The 19129-nt window shown below is 42.6% G+C and overlaps 1 protein-coding gene across 4 annotated transcripts in view; it reads right to left on the reverse strand.

The window, feature by feature from the left end:
- Positions 1 to 19129, reverse strand: part of BRD9 (bromodomain containing 9) — a 53816-nt gene that overhangs the window by 12810 nt on the left and 21877 nt on the right. For 2 of the 4 annotated variants that reach the window (XM_024218563.3, XM_024218562.3), the window contains exons 8-12: positions 14517 to 14649; positions 10489 to 10564; positions 8222 to 8317; positions 2767 to 2899; positions 1634 to 1745 (exon numbers count right to left, since the gene is read on the reverse strand). In XM_024218563.3, the coding sequence (XP_024074331.1) occupies positions 1634 to 1745; positions 2767 to 2899; positions 8222 to 8317; positions 10489 to 10564; positions 14517 to 14649 (550 nt within the window). Of the gene's footprint in view, positions 1 to 1633; positions 1746 to 2766; positions 2900 to 8221; positions 8318 to 10488; positions 10565 to 14504; positions 14650 to 19129 lie in introns of all 4 variants that reach the window. The other 2 variants (XM_024218561.3, XM_024218560.3) reach the window with 1 other exon arrangement.

Consider the following 19129-nt stretch of genomic DNA (forward strand, 5'->3'; position numbering starts at 1 on the left):
TTTGCCGCCCCAAGCGGCGAAGGGGGGGAAAAAAAAAAAAGGCCGCGATTGGCGGCTGCTCCACCACGCCGCTTCATTCTTCGGCGGCAATTTGGCGGCCGGTCCTTCCCTCCGAGAGGGACTGAGGGACCCGCCGCTGAATTGCCGCTGAAGACCCGGACGTGCCACCCCTTTCCATTGGCCGCCCCAAGCACTTGCTTCCTGCGCTGGTGCCTGGAGCTGGCCCTGGCCCTGGTTATAACAACCAACAAGAATGCACTTTTACGTAGAAATCCATGATTAAATCGAGTCTTCCTGACTAGTGATTTAAATCAAATCCACCCTGATTGAAACTGATGGGATTATTTAGTGTTATTTTGACAAATAAAATATGCAGAATTTTAAAATACTGTGTACATAATTTTTATTTTTTGGCACAGAATTCCCCCAGGAGTACAATATAGTAACTATAGAGAAAAACAATGCCTAAATGAGCACAAAAGGGGGTGGAGGTGGGGTGGGAAGAGAGAGAGAGAGAGAGAGAGAGAGAGAGAGAGAGACAGAGAGAAAAAAGAAGAAATGTCCAGGGAAGCACTGAAAACACGGCACTGTTTTTTCTGTGGCCAGGCAGGAACTGAAGGGTATTTGAAGCCACACCCCCTTTTTAGTAGAGGGTCTCACACTTTATTACTTCTGTAGGCCAAACTCATTGCACATACTAGGGGCTCCTTACATTCCTCCATTCCCCCCGCCCCACCCTGCAAAAAAGCTCCCTGTATGCTACCTTTCCACCTCCCTCTATTTCAGGGACTCTGTCTCCCTGCCCCCCCCCCCCCCCATGCCAGGATGCTCTGTGCGCCCCCCATGCCAGGGTCCCCCATTTTTCTATCCCCTTCCCAGGGGCTCTGTATGATCCCCCATTTCCCTGTTCTGGTTTTCACCAAAATCAACAGGGTTCTGCCCACTGACACCCAGAATGTTGTGTGAAATTTTGGAATTGATTAGATGCTGTGTTCAAAAGTTAGCACTTTACAGACTAATAAAAAAGTGCTCACTTCGTTTGGTCAATAACCTCAGATCCTGTGCTAGGAGTAGGAGAGAGGAGGATTTCAATAAATGCTGCTTGCTGGAAACATCTATGCTTACACACTAAAGGTGTGTCTCTCTTAGAACACTGCATCCATATGGGCAATTCTTGGAAGCAGAGTGGTATTTAGAGTGTAGATAACAGGAAACCATTTTGCAATTCCTTGTTAGACTGTTTTCTCATGGCTGTGTGACTGTTACTTCCTATTAATGCTATATGCACACAAAGGAAGAAGTGATCTCCAAATATGGTGCATTTGGAAGACAGCTGAAATTTCTTTAGACATTTCATGTTGCTTAAAAACGGACATTGTTAGTAACCCTGGTAATACAGAGTCCAGCATTAACATGGTAATTTGTTTTCCAAATAGTTCCTTATACTGTTTTAATATTATGAATAACTAATTTTCCCACAAAATATGTGTTTAAAACAGCTAAAACATTTCCTGATAAATTAGAAACCTTTTAATGATACTTAGAAGTGAATGCTTAGGGATGAGAATAGGACCATCCTTATATGCTGCTTAAACTGTTTGATTAACTTCACTTCTGCATAACTGGGACCCACCTGCTTTAGCTGATAAATGGTTTTGGAATGATCACCACCAGTAATCTGATCCAAAAGATCATCCACTATTTTCTTACTGTAACTTCCAGAATCTTTCACAAATTCCTGTAAGCTAGAGGAAATGAAGATAAGGAATATTTAATCAGAAACTCAGAACGGTTGCATTTACTAAGCTGAAGCTTGTGGCTTTTAAAAGGATTGACAATTTAATGGAAAGTAGCAGTTTCCCTCTCCAGAAAGTAATGGCTTTGCCACTGCTTCCCACGCAGACCATACAAACTTGAAATAAGAGTTTATCAAAGATAAAAAAAAATTATAGTTTACTGTAACAGCATCAGAAACCTGAACAGGTCTGAAAGTAACATGCATGATCTAAATATTTTACATTTGGCTTCATTAAAGAAATATGCAAAACTGACTCGGAACATATTTTCTATATTTTTTTCTATGTACTTTTCTAAGAATAGAAGAAAGAAAGAACAGTGATATTTATTTAATGAATTATACCATTACTTTGCAAGATCACATGTACTACCACAGAATAGATATGCCAGGCATTATTCACACCCTGGGCTCAGAAATTTTGCCCTGATCTCTGGATGTTAGACGCTTCTCCCCAGCTACACAGGATTTACCAACCTTTAGTACAAACTGTTGTTAGAACTTGAAATATTTGTTCACTGAAAAATAATTTCTAGACCCCATCATTTCTGTCACAGAAAAACCTGCCAGTTTGACCCTGTAAAGCCTTTTATTTCAGCACCCAAACTAGCAAACTTTAACAATCTTTATCACTTTACAACTTCAAAGTGTGGTCAACCCTTAAGTAAGCAGGCCTTGTAACAGCCTTGTAATGTAGGTTAATAAATAATATCACCACTTTAAACTTGGGAAAATTTAGACAGAGAGGTTTGCTCAAAGTTGCAGAGTAAGCCAGTTTTAGAGCAGTTATTAGAAATCCAGGAGTTCTGGGCTCCTACTTCTTCTATGCTTGGCCCATTAGTCTGCATTGCCGCTCTGTAATTTGCTGTGAAAAAGCAATATGGAATATTATCTCTGTTAATCTAAGGAAAAATCTCTTTTCACAAAGGAAATAAGGCAGGCTTAGATTTCCCTGTTAAACAAATGCTTACCTTAAGGCACATTGTATCCCAGTTTCATCACCATATGCTGAATATAGCAGTTCCATTTCATCTGATTTCAGATCATGAAAGATAGAGTTGTTTTGCATTGAAAGTGCTGTACTAGCACTTGTAAGAAATGTGACTAGAATGAAAAAAAGGAGAAAAAGATAAAAAGTTATCTTGAGTGTAAAAAGCTCATCTGGAAAGAAAATAAGTCCTGTTTCCTTCCTGAAGAAGGTATAGAACGCTACACTGGTCCAAGGTCCAGTTCTTTTATATCAAGTCCTGACCTAGACCAATGCCAAAAGGGCATTGCAAGACCACAGAACCAGTGAGGCTATTTTAAAGTTTGATTTTTATGAACCACTGGGAAAAATCACGATTATGCCACTAGAAAGCAAGACATTTATTGCTATCCACAGGGCTAAAACATTTATATTTAGGACTGGCCAGTCATAAAATATACCACCTAAAAATCACATTCTGTTGACCACCTTGCTTTCTTTTGCTAATTTAATTCCAATATGATTTAGCTGAAACCAGCATTTTTATTTGACAACCACAACTTCAATTCCAGACTTCAGCAAGAAAACAAAATATTATGAGGTGTTAGTTGCCAAATCATGGCAGACTGAAAACTATTGACAAGTTTTACAAAATTAACTTAAACAACAAACAATGAACCACCCCCACTTCATTACAGATTTAATAAAGTGACGCTTACATGTTAAATCCAATCTCCTATGACCTGCTGGGGCTAAACATTTTGGCAGACCAGTACACATTTTTTCAGCATCAGTACATTTTATCCAAGCAATGCTAATTGCCAAATCATCAGAAAGAAGAAGTCATTCACTTGGTGCAGTAATGATGGTTCTTCGAGATTTGTGTCCCTATGGATGCTCCGCTGTAGGTGTGTCTGCGTCCCTGCACTGCTGATTGGAGAACTTTGGTAGCAGTGTTTGTTGGGCTCATGCATGCACTGTCTCTCCTTGTGCCTTGCCACGAAACTAGCCGGCATGCGGGCTAACCATCCTCAGTTCTTTCTCTACTGCCGAGTCATAAATGAGAACTCAGAAACAGAGGGGAGGAAAGCAGATTGTGGAGCACCCATAGGGACACGTCTCAAAGCATCATCATTACTGCACAAAGTGAGTAACAACTTCTTCTTCGAGTAGGGTCCCTATGGATGCTCCACCATAGGTGACTCCCGAGCAGTAGTTCTGGAGGGCTGGGACTTCAGAGTTGGGTCGGTTACAGATGACAGCACTGTGGAGCTGAAGATGGCATCAGAGGCAGAGTCCGCAGTGATCACATAGCGTTCTGCGAAGGTGTGGACTGACATTCATTTTGCCGCTCTGCAGATCTCTCAGATAGGGACATCCTTAAGGAATGATGAGGAGATCAATCTTGTGGAACATGTACGTATCAAGTCTGGAGGGGTCATGTTATGAATTTGGTAGCACTAATTGAATTTGAGACCCACTTGGAGAGTCTTTGGGCTGATATTGCTGAGACCTTAGATCTTTCTGCCATAGAGAGGAACAGTCTAGAGGACTCCCTGAAGGCTCTTGTCCTATCGAGTGGAATGCTAGATGTTAGGAGATCCCTAAGGTATGCAGCATGGCCTCCCTCTTGTCTTGGTGAGGCTTGGAGTAGAAGATAGGAAAGTAGATTGACTGATTCATATGAAAAGAGGAGATTACCTTAAGAATGAACTTCGGATGCAGTCTGAATGTAATCTTGTCTGGGAAGAATGCTGTGTAATAGAACTTCTTGTACTTCCCTTGAGCATGAGCTTTCTAGGTGCCGGAACCACGTGGGAGCCATGTTTTGATGCAGAGAACCCCCAAGTTGGGATGTATGGTTTGCCCTTTGTCCTGTGAGAGGAGGTGAGGAGTGGTCAGAAGGGAGATCAATGGGCACATCGCGAGCAGCATCAGGTAAGGGTACCAGGTCTGTCTTGGCCAAGTAAGAGCAATCAGGATTATGTGAGCTCTGTCCCTCTTTACCTTTAGCAGGACCTTCAGCAGAAGAGGAAACAGAGGAAAGGTGTAAAAAAAAAAAAAAAAAAAAAAAAAAAAGGGGCCTGGTCCCAGGGGAAAAGGAGTGCATGGCCCAGAGAGTGCTGTCCCATCTTGTTCTGCATACCTAGGAGGTAAGCTGTGGACAAGGTGACGTTATGAGAGATGCACCAGTTCCATAGCTTCATTGCTTCTGTGCATAGAGAGGGCGACCTGGTCCCTCCCTGGCAGTTGATGTAATACATATAGGCTATGTTGTCTGTTAGGATTTTCATATGTGATCCTGCTATCCGTGGAAGGAAATGGGCACTGGCATTCCAGACCGCTCTCAACTCGAGGTGGTGGATGTGTAGGGATCTCTCTCTGCAGGTGACCATCTGCCTTGCATCGTGAGGCTGTTTAAATGCGTGCCCCATTCTATGATCGATGCATCAGTGGTAAGGAGCAATGATGGGGATGCCTGCGAGAAGGGAATCCCCTTTGTAAGCATTGGCTGGGTTCTTCCACTGGTCCAGGAAGTTTTTGATCCTGGTAGATAGTGACAGGGGGTTGTCCAGACTGTCTCTTTTCGGTCTGTAAAACAAACTGAACTATAGTTCTGTGCACCGCATATGGAGTCTGGTGTGTGGTATCACAGCTATGCTTGCCGCCATATGCCAAAGGAGTTGGAGACAAGAGTCTGGATGGTATTTGAGGACTGCATTGAGCTATGAGGGAGACCAGGATAGGAACCTGTCTTGAAGTAGGAAGGTTTTGGCCTGTAGTGTGTCTAGGTTGGCCTTGAGGGTTGACTTTTGGGTGTTGATTTGAAGGCCCAGTTTTGTGAACCAGTTTATTGTGGCATCAGTGGCTCGATGAGCCTCCTGGAGCGACGGGGCTCGGAGGAGACAATTGTCCAGGTCAGAGTAGATCATTATCCCTTGTGAGTGTTGATGAGTAGCTACCACACAGAGAACTTTGGAAAATACTCTGGGGTTGATGAAAGTCCAAAGGGGAGGACTCTGTAATGGTCATGTCCCAGAGTAAATCTGAGAAATCATCTGAGAGCCGGTAGCATTGAAATATGAAAGTAGGTGTCCTGTAGGTCAAGGGCCAAAAACCAGTCTCTCTGTTCCAATGATGGAATGATCGGCAATAAAGTGACAATCTTGAATTTCTGAGTCTTGACAAACTTGTTTAGAGCTCTGAGGTCCAGAATAGGTCTCCAACCTCCCTTCCTTTTGGGTATTAGTAAGTAACAAGAGAAGAACCCCGTGCCTCGTAGATATTGAGGTATTGGTTATATAACTCCTAACTGCAGGAGTCAATCTATTTCCTGACATAGTAGACTCTCGTGAGAAGGGTCCCTGAAGAGGGACAGGGAAGGGTATTGTGGAGGGGGTAGAAAGGTGAAGTGGATGGAGTATCTGGATAGGATAATCTCTAGGATCCATCTGTCTAATGTGTGCTCACAGGCACTGCGGAACGCTGCCAAATGGGTGCATGGTCACAGACAGTGTGGAGTGGTGTTGCAGCACCACAATCTGCCTGTCAAAAGTGGTGTTTAGGGGCAGAAGGTTGGGATGAAGATTGAGAACGAGCAGGTTTACACATTTAGTAAATTTTCCCTTTTTCCTTTGGGGCTCATTGTGGCGCTGTGATGGGAATTGAGACAAATAGGGCCTGTGCTGGGATTGGGGGCTAAAACATCTCTTTCCCCCCCGGTATGTAGTTTCCCAGTGACCTGAGGGTGGCTCTGGAATCCTTCAAGATGTGAAGAAAGGAGTCAGTCTTCTCAGCGAAGAGTTTCACACCCTCAAAGGGGATGTCCTCCACTATAGTCCACACCTCCTTTGGGAATCCCGACAGGTGGAACCATGACACCAGTCTCATCACCACAGCTATGGAGATGGATCTGGCAGCCGTGCTGGTGGCGTCAAGAGCCGACTGCAACTATGTTTTTGTCACCAGCTGTCCCTCCTGAATGATGGCCTTAAAAGGATTCCTGAGAACTCTCCAACAACTTGTCAATAAAGTCATGTAACTTATTGTAATCCGTGTAGTCGTATTTTGTCCTGAGTGTCTGGTAACTGGCAATACGAAATTGTAAGGCGGACGAGGAATATGGCTTCCTATCAAAGAGATCGAGGCACTTCCAGTCTCTGTCATAGGGTGTTGCCCTGGAATGATGTTGTCGGCCACGAGAGTTTAGAGCATCCACCACGATGCAATTGGATGGTGGGTAGGAGAAAAAGAACTCTGATTCCTTTGTGGGGACATAATATTTCTTGTCTACCCTCTTGCACATTGGGGCTACCGATGCTGGTGTTTGCCACATCGTTTTAGCCGGGTCTAAGATCGCTTCGTTGATTGGGAGGGCAATTTTCAAGTACGACTAAGAGTGGAGGATGTCGATGAGCTGGTGGTGCATGTCTTTGACCTGACTTCCTCCAATGGCATGTGGAGGGTATCCACTACTCTTTTCACCAGCTCCTTAAACAGGCAGAAATCATCTGCCATGGATGGTGGTGAAAGCATGACCTCTTCATCTGGGGAAGAGGAAGAGGAAGATACGGCTTCAAGTGTTATCTCATCCTCTGTGTCCTCTTCTTGCTCCTCAGTTTCTCGAGGCACTCGATGCTGCGGATGAGGGAGTGTGCCTGGAGGGTTGTCAGGCGATGCTTGACGCTTGCGAGGCAGGCTGTTTTTGTGCCACCCAGGGGTCCCAGTATGGCGGCATATGGCCTGGTGGAGGTGCACATGGGTGGCCATACCAAGATAGTGGTGGTGCTACCTGCTGGTACATTTCCGGACACTGTTGATCGTGGGTCCCATATGGAGCTCGGGAGGAGTACTGCTAAACCCCGTCTAGCTCATTATCTGATCTTCAATAACTCAGACATAGGTTAGGGGTTTGTTACAGGAGTGGGTGGGTGAGATTCTGTGGCCTGCGTTGTGCAGGAGGTCAGACTAGATGATCATAATGGTCCCCTCTGACCTTAAAGTCTCTGAGTGATTCCCTCACTTGATAGTGAAGGGGTATGACATGATTGCGGGGATATACTCTGTGCTACTGAAGTTCTCCGATCAGCAGCGCAGGGATGCAGACACACTTACAGTGGAGCACCCATAGGGACACCACTTGAAGAAAACATTTTTTATCCCCAAGAAAGCATCCAAATGTATGCAGCTTCAGAAAAAAAATGTCTATTGCAGAGGTTATATTCAACTGAACAATAATGAAATCAACATAGAATTTTAATACTGTTATTTTCATAAAGTTTGCTTTTTGTTTTGATAATTAACATTTGCATTAAGTTGCAAATGCAAATACTATAATTTATAAAAATAGCTAACTGTACCAGAAATTTGGAGACCAAAGTAATCTGGAATTATTTGCTTTCTATAGTTTGATCAAGCACATACACTAAAGTTAAGCTATTTTCTTTCTACAGATTTACCTTTGTTTCTTCGTTCGTCTTTAAAGCCCAGTGTAGTGAAGCCAGGTAATAATTTGCTTGACAAAGAACTCAGATCCACTGGGTGAGTTTCTTCCTCTATAATAATTTGATTAAATAAAAAATTAATATTATACATTTAATCGGTTTTTCAAAATACCTTAGTATAAATTTCATATTTCCTACTTATGGAATTAAGATTAAATAATCTTAATGAGTATTTGGATACTTGTCACAATGATGGAAGATGCCACAAAGCTAAATAAAAGTAAAACAAATAAATGATATGCATGAAGCACAGCCACAACTATCCAAGTTCTTGTTCTAATTTTCAAACACATTCAATTCAATATAGCTAAATTTCAATCTTTCAACCAGAAGTTTGGTTTGTTTTATTGTTTTTATTTTAAGTGCACAGTATCACCTTGACACTTCCCCTTCCCACAAGAGCTGTAACAGTAAGGTATTACATCATGCTTCAAGTTTGGATGCTTCCAAAAAAAACCTGTAGAATGAATCATGTAAACAGTAATATGTTTATAGAGAACAAGGCTAAAACGAAAAAATAAGAATGCTAAATTAATGTACAAATTGTAACTGATTATGGGGACTTTATGCTAAAGTTGCATAAAAACTGTTTAATTAAAATAGTCAGCACAAGAGATGCTGAATGTGCACTGTTTCCATACTTAATGAAAAACACATTATTATACTTACAATGACTTCACTTCACATTAAGAGATTGGGCCATTTGTCTGACTCATCAGAGATGTGCTGCCCCTTTAAGGACTAGAGAGTTACCAGAGTTACCAGCTACAGCAGCTCCATAGCACATCAGAATGGGTACCCTAACCCATCCTCCCCATCTCTTCCAGTTACTTGGGGGGTGGATATTCATACCCACATCTGTGCAGTAAAAGCCCTCTCTTTTACTTGGACCAGGCTGAGCAGCACTCATCCTCCTGCCCTCAGCAGTTAAAATACCAGGTTTCATCATAATCCACTGTGGGCATTATGCTAGTTGGTGATGATGTCACAACATATCATGTAAGCTTGGGGCAGATGTCCAATGCAGGTACTACATAGGGTATGGATATGGTGATCAGATAACATGGAGTGGGAAAGGATTTAAAGGAGGTATTCTTTAAAAGAGTAGAAAAAGCAGTGGGGGGCGGTCAGGACTCCTATGACTGGTATGGCAGGGACACCCCCTACTTTATAGCCCTCACTTAACCCTCATTTGGGGAGTGGGGCAAGGTGGGTTGGCTGGGGAACAGGATCAATAAGGGGGTCCGGTCGCCTGCCAGTAGCCCCCTCGGTATATGTAAATGATTATGGAATTATCTGCACCATAGAATTCTATCTGCTGGGTACTCCCAGACACTTAGGGTATATCTTCACTACCCGCCATATCGGCGGGTAGCAATCGATTTATCCGGGATTGATATATTGCGTCTCGTTAAGACGCGATATATCGATCCCCGAACGCGCTCACCATCGACTCCAGAACTCCACCAGAGCAAGCGGCAGTAGCGCAGTCGACGGGGGAGCCGCGGCCGTCGATCCCGCGCCGTGTGGACCCCAGGTAATTCGATCCAAGATACTTCGACTTCAGCTACGCTATTCGCGTAACTGAAGTTGCGTATCTTGGATCGATTCCCCCCCCCAGTGTAGACCAGCCCTTAGGAATAAAGCTGCAGCCTAATTGAACCACATTCAGTGTCTTCTTTCCTTCCAGCACTGCCGGACAATGGCATTCTCCTTTATAGTGTCACAAAGATGTACAATAACGTATTGTCAATATTAGATTTTGTAACGCGCCAAACTACTATAAGCAACTGTTAAATCTCCCTCTGTTGGTCTCAGCCTTCAGCCCTTTCTGGCCACAGCACTCTTTCTAGCGAAAGTTAGCAGACGACCCCCCCGAATGCCTTCCTGCCTCCTGCTTTCACCAGCAGCCTGATCTGGCTCCACTGCTCACTAGTGAACTCTCACAGCTCCCTCCTTCTGGAGCTTCCCCTTCCTGAAGCTCTCAACCCAGCTCTGCTCTTCTTCTGAGCTCTCTCACTGTTTCTGGACCCTGGATTCTGAACTCTGCCCGGCCTTTGGGCTGTATCTCATTTATAACTCTCAGAGGCAGCCCCGCCCTTCTCATTGCACCAAATGGACTGAAACAGGAGAGCTGGACCCTGTTTCATTTGAGGGGTCAGCTACCCTGTTACACCACAGTTACCATTAGAAATACATCGTTAAAAGAACTAAACACTTACCTTCTGCTTCTGGATCTGATGAATTAACCACACTGAATAATAAAGATCCATCTCCATTCTTTTTCAGATAACCCATCTGTAAACAGAAGTATATGGATAAAAGAGTGGCCCTTATACCAGGGGTCTCAAACTCAAATGACCATGAGGGCCACATGAGGACTAGTACATTGGCCCGAGGGCCGCATTTACTCACACCTCCCCCACGCCGCCCTCGGCCCCACCCCCATTCCACCCCTTCCATGAGGCCCTGCCCCTGCTCCGCCTCTTCCCATCCCTTCCCTGCCCCCATTCCAACCCCCTCCCTGAAATCCCCACCCCAACTCTGCCCCCTCCCTGCCCCCAGGGGTGTGGCAGGGGCTCAGGGCAGGGAGTTGGGGTGTAGGGTGCAGGAGGGGTGAGGGGTGCGGCAGGGGGTCAGGGTGCAGCAGGGGGCTTAGGGCAGGGGGTTGGGTGCAGGAGGGGTGCGGGGTGCAGCGGGGGGTTCAGGGCAGTGGGTCGGGGTGCAGAAGGGGTACGGGGTGCGGCAGGGGGTCGGGGTGCAGCAGGGGGCTCAGGGCAGGGGGTTCAGCTGCAGGAGGGGTTCAGGGGGTGGGCTCTGGCCCGATGCGCACTGGGGGCAGGGCAGGTTCCCTGCCTGCCTGCTCTGCCCCCACGCCGCTCCAGGAAGCCAACGGAACCTGGGGAAGGAGGGGCGCTGGGGTGTGTGTGGCTGTTGCTTCAGGCACCGCCTCCAGCAGCTCCCATTGGCCGTGAATGGGGAACCGCGGCCAATGGGAGCTGCTGGGGGCGGTGTCTGAAGCAACAGCCACACACACCCCTGCGCCCCTCCTTCCCCAGGTTCCGTCGGCTTCCTGGAGTGGGGGCAGGGCGGGCAGGCAGGCAGCCTGCCCTGCCACCAGTGCGCGTCGGGCCAGAGCTGCTCTAGGTAAACGCTGAGGGACAGCGGGGGGGCCGCGAGGAGCTCGCGAGCCGCAGAAAATAACCCCGCGGGCCGCATGCGGCCCCTGGGCCGCGTGTTTAAGACCCCTGCCTTATACTCACCGTTATAGCTCAAAACAATCCAAATTTGAAACACTGAGATTTTAGTTTACACAGGATTCTTTGAAAACATTTCCTAGCTGAACTTGGCCTCTCTTATACTGCACTTGTATAGTCCTTTTTCAATAAAATGGAATGTAGAGTCCTGGCTGTACGGTAACTTCCTTCTAATGAATGCTTCAAACAGTGAAGGCGTCCTTTGGAACAAATGATACTTTGTCCCTTATCTGACTTCTTATCATTCTAAACTCAGACCTAAAACTTGCTCCCCAGGCAGGAAATCCCATATTAATTCTGGAACAAATGAAACTGAGGTCCATTTTCTAACAATAAGGATTTTTAACTGTCAGCAAGAGAACGTAACTCCCTCCTTCATGAGCTTTCTAAATCCCTGCTCTTAAAAGTGTAAGAGTGAAATCCTGGCCCCACTGAAGTCAATGGGCATTTCACTAATGACTCCACGGGAGCCAAGATTTCACTACAGGTGTCCACGCTGCCAAGGCTAGACTGCTCTTTGTTCCAGTAAATGCGACCATCGTGCCCATCCTCCATCACATCCATTTCGAAATCCAGTGTGAACTGCTTGTTTTCACATCTCCCCAACACTTGCTCCATCCTGCGTCTGGGACATAATATCTTCCTGCTCCCTTGCCACTCACTTCACCCAACTGCTACAGAATCACAGGAATCACATGAACTAATTCATCTTTCTGTCTCTAAGTCTACCCCCCCACCCCCCGTAAATTTACGACTTCAGTTCTCCTTTGGTTAAAGGAAACAGCAAACTTTCAATTACTTCAATTGGTGCTGAATCAAGCCCTTAGGGGAAAAGACTATAATCAGAGGACCAGGACTACTTGAGCACACATGTCTGACTGTCTAAAGACAAGCTATGATCAGGAAGAGAACTGATAAATAGGATTTGCAGAGACACCACCACATGCTGATGACAGAGTAAAGCAGAAATATTACTACTCTTGATCCAAAAAGCCAAATACCTGCCTCTTCCCCATATCTGAGGGATGGGTGCTCTTTCATTCTTCTACTTGGAACTTACCTGCTGCTATTACTTTAAATCTCACATTAAATATCCCTCTCTTTCTAGCTCATGATTTTCTTTCTTAAAGCACTTGAAACTTCTCTTACGAAGTGCCACAAAGAAAATTATTTCTAAATAGTTTATTAAACTCCATATTACACATAATGAAATGGGTGATGCACACTTGGAAGGGGGAATGCACAAGAATGATACCTCCATGTCACAAAAGAGCAGCAATTTACACCAAGAAAGGGTTTGAGGGCGGGCCAGCATTGGCTGCAGCCACTGGGTCTGTACTAGCCTGTATTAAAGCCTGGGCCTTAAAAGCTGCACATATGGAGCAACTTACTCCTTCTCCACATGCTCATCCCCTCTTCTTGTGAGCTGGTTACATTCTGCATCAACTAGCCCTCTTCAAAGAGTTTACCAACTGGCTGTTTCACACAGGACTGCTGCTGTATGTGGCTTTCAAAGGTCTGTTTGGAGGCTTCCAAAAGAGCCTCAATTCCCAGCATGCCCTTCTAATGACACAATGAAGCAGAAGGTCCAGTAGGGAACTATAGCTTCTCTCCTCTTTCCCCCTTGCTGAATCAACTGTGCTTACTGCAATTCCTCCTAACAGTCAGGGAGATAAGATGCAGGAAAGTAAGTAAAGTTAAAGTTACCAACTATGCCCTTTGCCCATCATCCAAGCTCTCCAGCAAACCTTTCCCTCGCAATGACCACCAAATGCAGAGGAGCAAGCTGGACTGGGACAGTGGATGGGGGATGCACATGCATCCCGGGCCTTTTCAACTAAAGCAGTCTCTAGGAACTCCTGTCATCCTATGACATATGAGAGTTGGGGGTGTGGAATGGAAAATGAAATTGAAGGTTCACTACAATGTTAAGTCTGCACATGATAAAATTATACAGTTGCTGTAAACCTCAATGTCTGCCTCAATGGAGGACTAGAGCTACTCAGGACTCCGATATAAGCAGAGAGTCCTGCAGTCTTCAAAATTTCCCAAGTTGCTATTTCCTACAGCACCCACACAACTCTCAGTACAACCTAGAGGAGCACCCCCTGCCCCACCCACCCCACAAAAACAGCTTGTCACACCTACCCCATCATCGATGGCTGGGCAAACTTGTCGAAGTCACAAAGCTAGGCTCAGCATTTATGTTGGCCTTAGTGGCAGCTAATGAAGGAGACCCCCTAAATGATGTAGTTGACAACTAGGCAGCCTGTAAGCATACCCACATATCCACATCTATGTTATAACTGAACCCTCCTGCCCTAGGAGCAGCACTGGTGGATGTAATCTCTGGAGCCAGGTTCAAGACAGTTTAGCTTGCTGTTAGTGCCCCAGGTTCATCAACACAGCCAGGTGCAGATGGTAGGGTATGTTCTTCATGTAGTGTCACTCAAGAATGTGTTGTGTGTTGTGAGCAGCAGTCAGCAACTGGAGAACCAAAAAGAGTTTGGGGAGGAGGGGCACTGGGATCTATACCTGAAGTAGGAAGTTAGGAAAATGTAAAGATGAACTCCAAAAGGGGAAAGAATTCCTAATAACCCTCAAATACATACTAACGCTAATTTACCTCCAGCTACCTGTTAACGTGGTAGACAAGAGAATCCTGCCACTATGTTACAGTCATCTCTAAGGGTAAGGACTCCAAAGCAGCTAACCTAACTACCTGACTATTTTCTCCTGGTGAAGTTCCGCAGAGAACTGACATGAGACCTACATGCCACTTAAGAGCCACTGAAACCCTAATTAAATGGCTTAAATGGGACTTAAGTGACAGTCCTTTTGCTGGTCTTCCATAAAAGGTGAATTTCACCTGCCATAGACTTCACGGCACTCCGGAAATGTAAGCAGAATCCATAGAACTTATTTCTTGTGATGTGACAAATATTTACAAGTCAGACACTATATAAAATGGTAGACTTGACCATGTTGTAGACCTTGCTGTTTGGTAGATATCTGTTGATCCTGTCTCGAGCTTCATCTGCTGCATGCTCCACCAAGGCTAGGACATGTTCTTCAGCAGTGCTGTCTGTTAGACTGCATGCATTTCCTTCAGGTTCAAATATGCAACTAAAACAGAGTACAAATTGTTCAAATAAAAATGGAACCAAACCCATTTTCAAAACAATCTAATGTTTCATATTAACCAACATCCAACACATTCTTGTTTCTGATGACAAGTGTGAATTTTAAAGTTTACTTTTCAGTTGAACCCTTTTAACGAAAATAGCTACAAGCAGCTAAATACAAATGGAAGAACCACGAACCATACATTAATGGAACAGGACAGACAGTTTGAGCTACTTCATATATAAATGTAAAAAAAGTGTAGAAAGGGAATGTTGTGGAAGAACAGAGAGAATGCATCATCTCTGTATTATATACATTTTAAAAGAATAATTTTGAGTCTAAGAGGCTTATGAATTATGAGGTCACTAGGGTACCATGAGCCATTTCTCAGGTGGTATGTAAGGCGCTGTGTAAATTAGATTTCAGGATGGATAAAAGTCAGTAATTAAAAAAAAAAAAAAAGAAAAGAAAAAATCAGATTTTTTTGATAAAATGCTTTGAGGGAAAAAATCTATCTAAAGATAAAGATACATCATAGCTCAAAGATATCTCATCATGGAATAGGGATTATAAATTTTAATTCTATAGTATGAGACAATATATTCATGTAATGTTTAAGAAAAGTTTTGTAAATGAGTTCCAATAGTTCATGTATTAGGGACCCAATTTTATGGAGTTCTAGGGGCTTCTGTATAGATTATTTAGGTAATCTTTCTGTCTACCCAATGGGACTCAGTGCTCAGTCTAGAATATACCATCAGAGATGCTTAGTTTTGCAGCTCTCAAACTGTGGATTTGTGTCTCCAGAGATAATATGCTTGTTAACAGTAAAAATGTTTTAAAATAAATAAATAATATACAGAGGTGAGAAATAACTGACCTCAACCCTATTGTCCCTCTGCAAATTTGTGTACACAGAGTCAATCCCTTACCTCTTTCTAAATGTGCAAAGTTTCAAAAAGTTCAATGAATAGAAGATTGTTGGGGGCGGAATAGATCTGGACAAAGAGAAGAAGTCGAGATAAATGTGAGACGGGAGGGACAGGCAGTATAAACAAATGTGAAACTGTTTGAGCAGCATATTCCAGAAGTCTTGAGGTCTTTTTGAGTATAGCCTTCATTGATTTGAGATCTACCATACCATTCTCTCACCAGAAGGGAAAACCTATAATGGCAGCAGGCCATAAAAGAGACCCATTTGGGGAATATTTTAATGAAGTTCCTCTACCTGTGGGTAAGAAGGGCATGTGTGCAAAGTGAAAATAGTGCAACAAAGAAATGCAAGCTCTGTTTGCCTAAATGAAACAACATAATGAGAAGTGTTCCTTCTCAGGAGGAAGCTACGTTGAAGATGATGAAAAGAACATGTCTGAACATGCAGGATCTTTAGGTTGGTAAACTTTTATTTCATACTTCTTTCTTAAAGACTGCCTGTCTTCCTTCTGGACTATTCTTGAATTCTCATGTTTGAGCAAAAAATATAGTAGTTACTCTATGGTACTATCATTTTAGATGCAGTTGTGAGAAAAAATAAATAGCTGAAATAGGCAGATCTTCCTTTAACAATTTCACCTTTAAAGTAGTACTGAGTGTCAGTGAATGCAATGAGTAATACTAAATGAGCAGTATGGTAATTAAATAACTGCACTGACTTATTTTGTTTAGGAGAATCAATCCTCAACAATCAGGATTCTGAAGACTATCCACCTTCAAGATCACCATCATTTTCTATAGTTTCAGAGTTATCTGCCAATGATAGTGTTTCAGTCACATCATGTATGTCACATAGCCACAGTCTATCACCTGTAGCAAAAAGAAAAAAAAAATCTCCATCATCCAGAAACAACAATAGATAAGTTTATCATAAGAATCAGCAGATTACAAAAAGTAGTAATTGATGTAAAAATTGCCCTGTTTGTGTATGCAACAAACTCTCCTTTCCATATGATTGAGAGCCCACACTTCATTAACATGGTTCAGTCATTAAGACCAGGATACTGTCCACCCAACAGAGCAGATGTTGCAGGCAAATTGCTGGATAAAGAGCATGAAAAAGAAATTGAGCAGTGTGCAAAAGGTCTAGAGGGTGAAATTGTTAACGTGAGTCTTGATGGGTGGAGCAATGTCCACAATGATCCTGTTGTATGTGCTTGTGTGACAACAGAAGAAGGGAATGTCTTCCTTACAGAAAACTGATACATCAGGAAATGCACATGCAGCAGAATACTTACCAGAAGTAGCAGTAAAAGCTGTAACAAACTGAAAAAAAATTCAAATGTCTAGTACGCAGCTTGGTCATAGACAACGCTGCAAATGTATCCAAGATAAGAAGAAAAATTTAGAAGAGAGTGAAGAGAGTCCCAAGCTAATAACATACGGTTGCAGTGCTCATTTGATGCGTCTCCTAGCCAAAGACTTCAGTATTCCAGAAATAAAGGCTAATGTTGTTGAAACTGCAAAATACTTCCGTAACAACCACTTTGCAGCAGCTGCTCTGAAAAAGGTGGGAGCTAACTCTCCCACAAAACGTGCAATGGAACTCAGTAGTGGACTGTTTTGAGCACTACAGCAAGAGCTGACCTAATCTGATGACAGTTTGTGAACAAAATCATGAAAAAATAGATGGCACTGTCACAGCCAAAGTTCTCAACATTGGGCTTAAGAGAAATGTTGAACACATGCTGAGTACCCTGAAGCCTATTTCTGTAGCCTTGAACAAAATGCAGGGAAATAGCTGTTTTATTGCTGTGCTGTTGAAATTTGGAAGGAACTGAGTGAGATCTTAAAAAGAGAAATATGCAATGACAGAGTTAAATTACAAGCATTAAAAAAAACGAATGGGACAATCACCATCTCCAGCTCATTTTCTTGCAAATATTCTCAATACTCGGTACCAAGGTCAAACCATAACTGTTGAAGAAGAGGAGTTGGCTATGACATGGACATCCAGCAATCATCCCTCCATAATGCCAACTATAATAAACTTCAGAGCTAAGAGTGAACCATTCAAGAAATATATGTTTGCGGATGATGTTTTAAAGAAAGTCAGACCAGTGAACTGGTGGAAGTCCCATAAGCACTTGGATTCAGAGACTGTTGAAGTGATAATCTCACTTTTAACAGCAGTAGCTTCTCCTGCCGGTGTAGAAAGAATATTTTCTTCCTTTGGACTAATTCATTACAAATTGAGAAATGGTTTGGGACTTGAAAAAGCAGGAAAGCTTGTTTTTCTTTTCCAGATTATGAACAAACAGGAAAATGAAGGTGAAGACAACTGAGTTATTTGCAGAAGCCAATATTTTAAATTTCTCATGTTGACCTGGCTGACTTAGCAGATTTATTTTAAAAAAAATAATTTCATTTAACTATTTTAAACAATTTTAACAAAAACAAGTCTGAATTTAAAAAACTTGAATGTTTAACTATATTCAAAAAAATCTCATGCTTGTATTGTTAAACTATTATATGTTTGCTTTTGAAGAAAAAAAATCCAGAATACATAACGTTGTTGTTTTAGTTAAATAAAACAATTTAAATGTCTGTCTGATGATGTTCTCCTCTTAATACAGCAGGGCAAAAAAATCCTCCAAATATTAATGATTAACCTGTTGAATTGGAGATATTTATGAAGTCATTGGGAGGTGAACTATCTGCTTCAATTACCTTTGGTAAATGAAATAACCAAACAATCATTCATTTTCTGATATAGCTGTAAAACTAATCTGAAAAGTTTTCAAAATAAATCACTTTAAATATGTATGTGTACCTTCTAAAAATGAAGCCTACATCTATCTCTGAGTTGTGAAGAATATGTATTAAGGTTATAACAACCAACAAGAATGCACTTTTATGTAGAAATCCATGATTAAATCAAGTCTGACTAGTGATTTAAATCATGATTTAAAAATCCACCCTGTTCGATTTCCTTACATCAATCTTTTTTCCCTTCTGTGATCCTTCCAATCACTCAGCATGCAAGTTACATCAGTATAGAATCCTTTAAACCCAGTGGCCCAAATTCAGATGGAATGTATAAACAGCAAATATTGCAAAAGTCACATTTACAGAAAAATGCAAAAGGTCACAGGTACATTTTGAGCAAAATATCCTTGACTGTCTGATAATTAGGGCTGTCAATCGCAGTTAACGCATGCAATTAACTCAAAAAAATTAATCACAATTAATTGCAGTTTTAATCGCATTGTTAAACAATAAAATACCAATTGAAATTCATTAAATATTTCAGATGTTTTTCTACGTTTTCAAATATATTGATTTCAATTACAACACAGAATACAAAGTGTACAGTGCTCACTATTATTTTTATTACAAATATTTGCACTGTAAAAATGATTTTTCAATTCACCTCAAACAAGTACCGTAGTGCAATCTCTTTATCGTGAAAGTGCAACTTACAAATGTAGATTTTTTTGTGTTACATAACTGCACTCAAAAACAAAGCAATGTAAAACTTTAGAGC

This window comes from Terrapene carolina, unplaced genomic scaffold, assembly GCF_002925995.2.
Source record: "Terrapene carolina triunguis isolate 2854851 unplaced genomic scaffold, T_m_triunguis-2.0 Scaffold229, whole genome shotgun sequence".
Taxonomy (NCBI): Eukaryota; Metazoa; Chordata; order Testudines; family Emydidae; genus Terrapene; species Terrapene triunguis.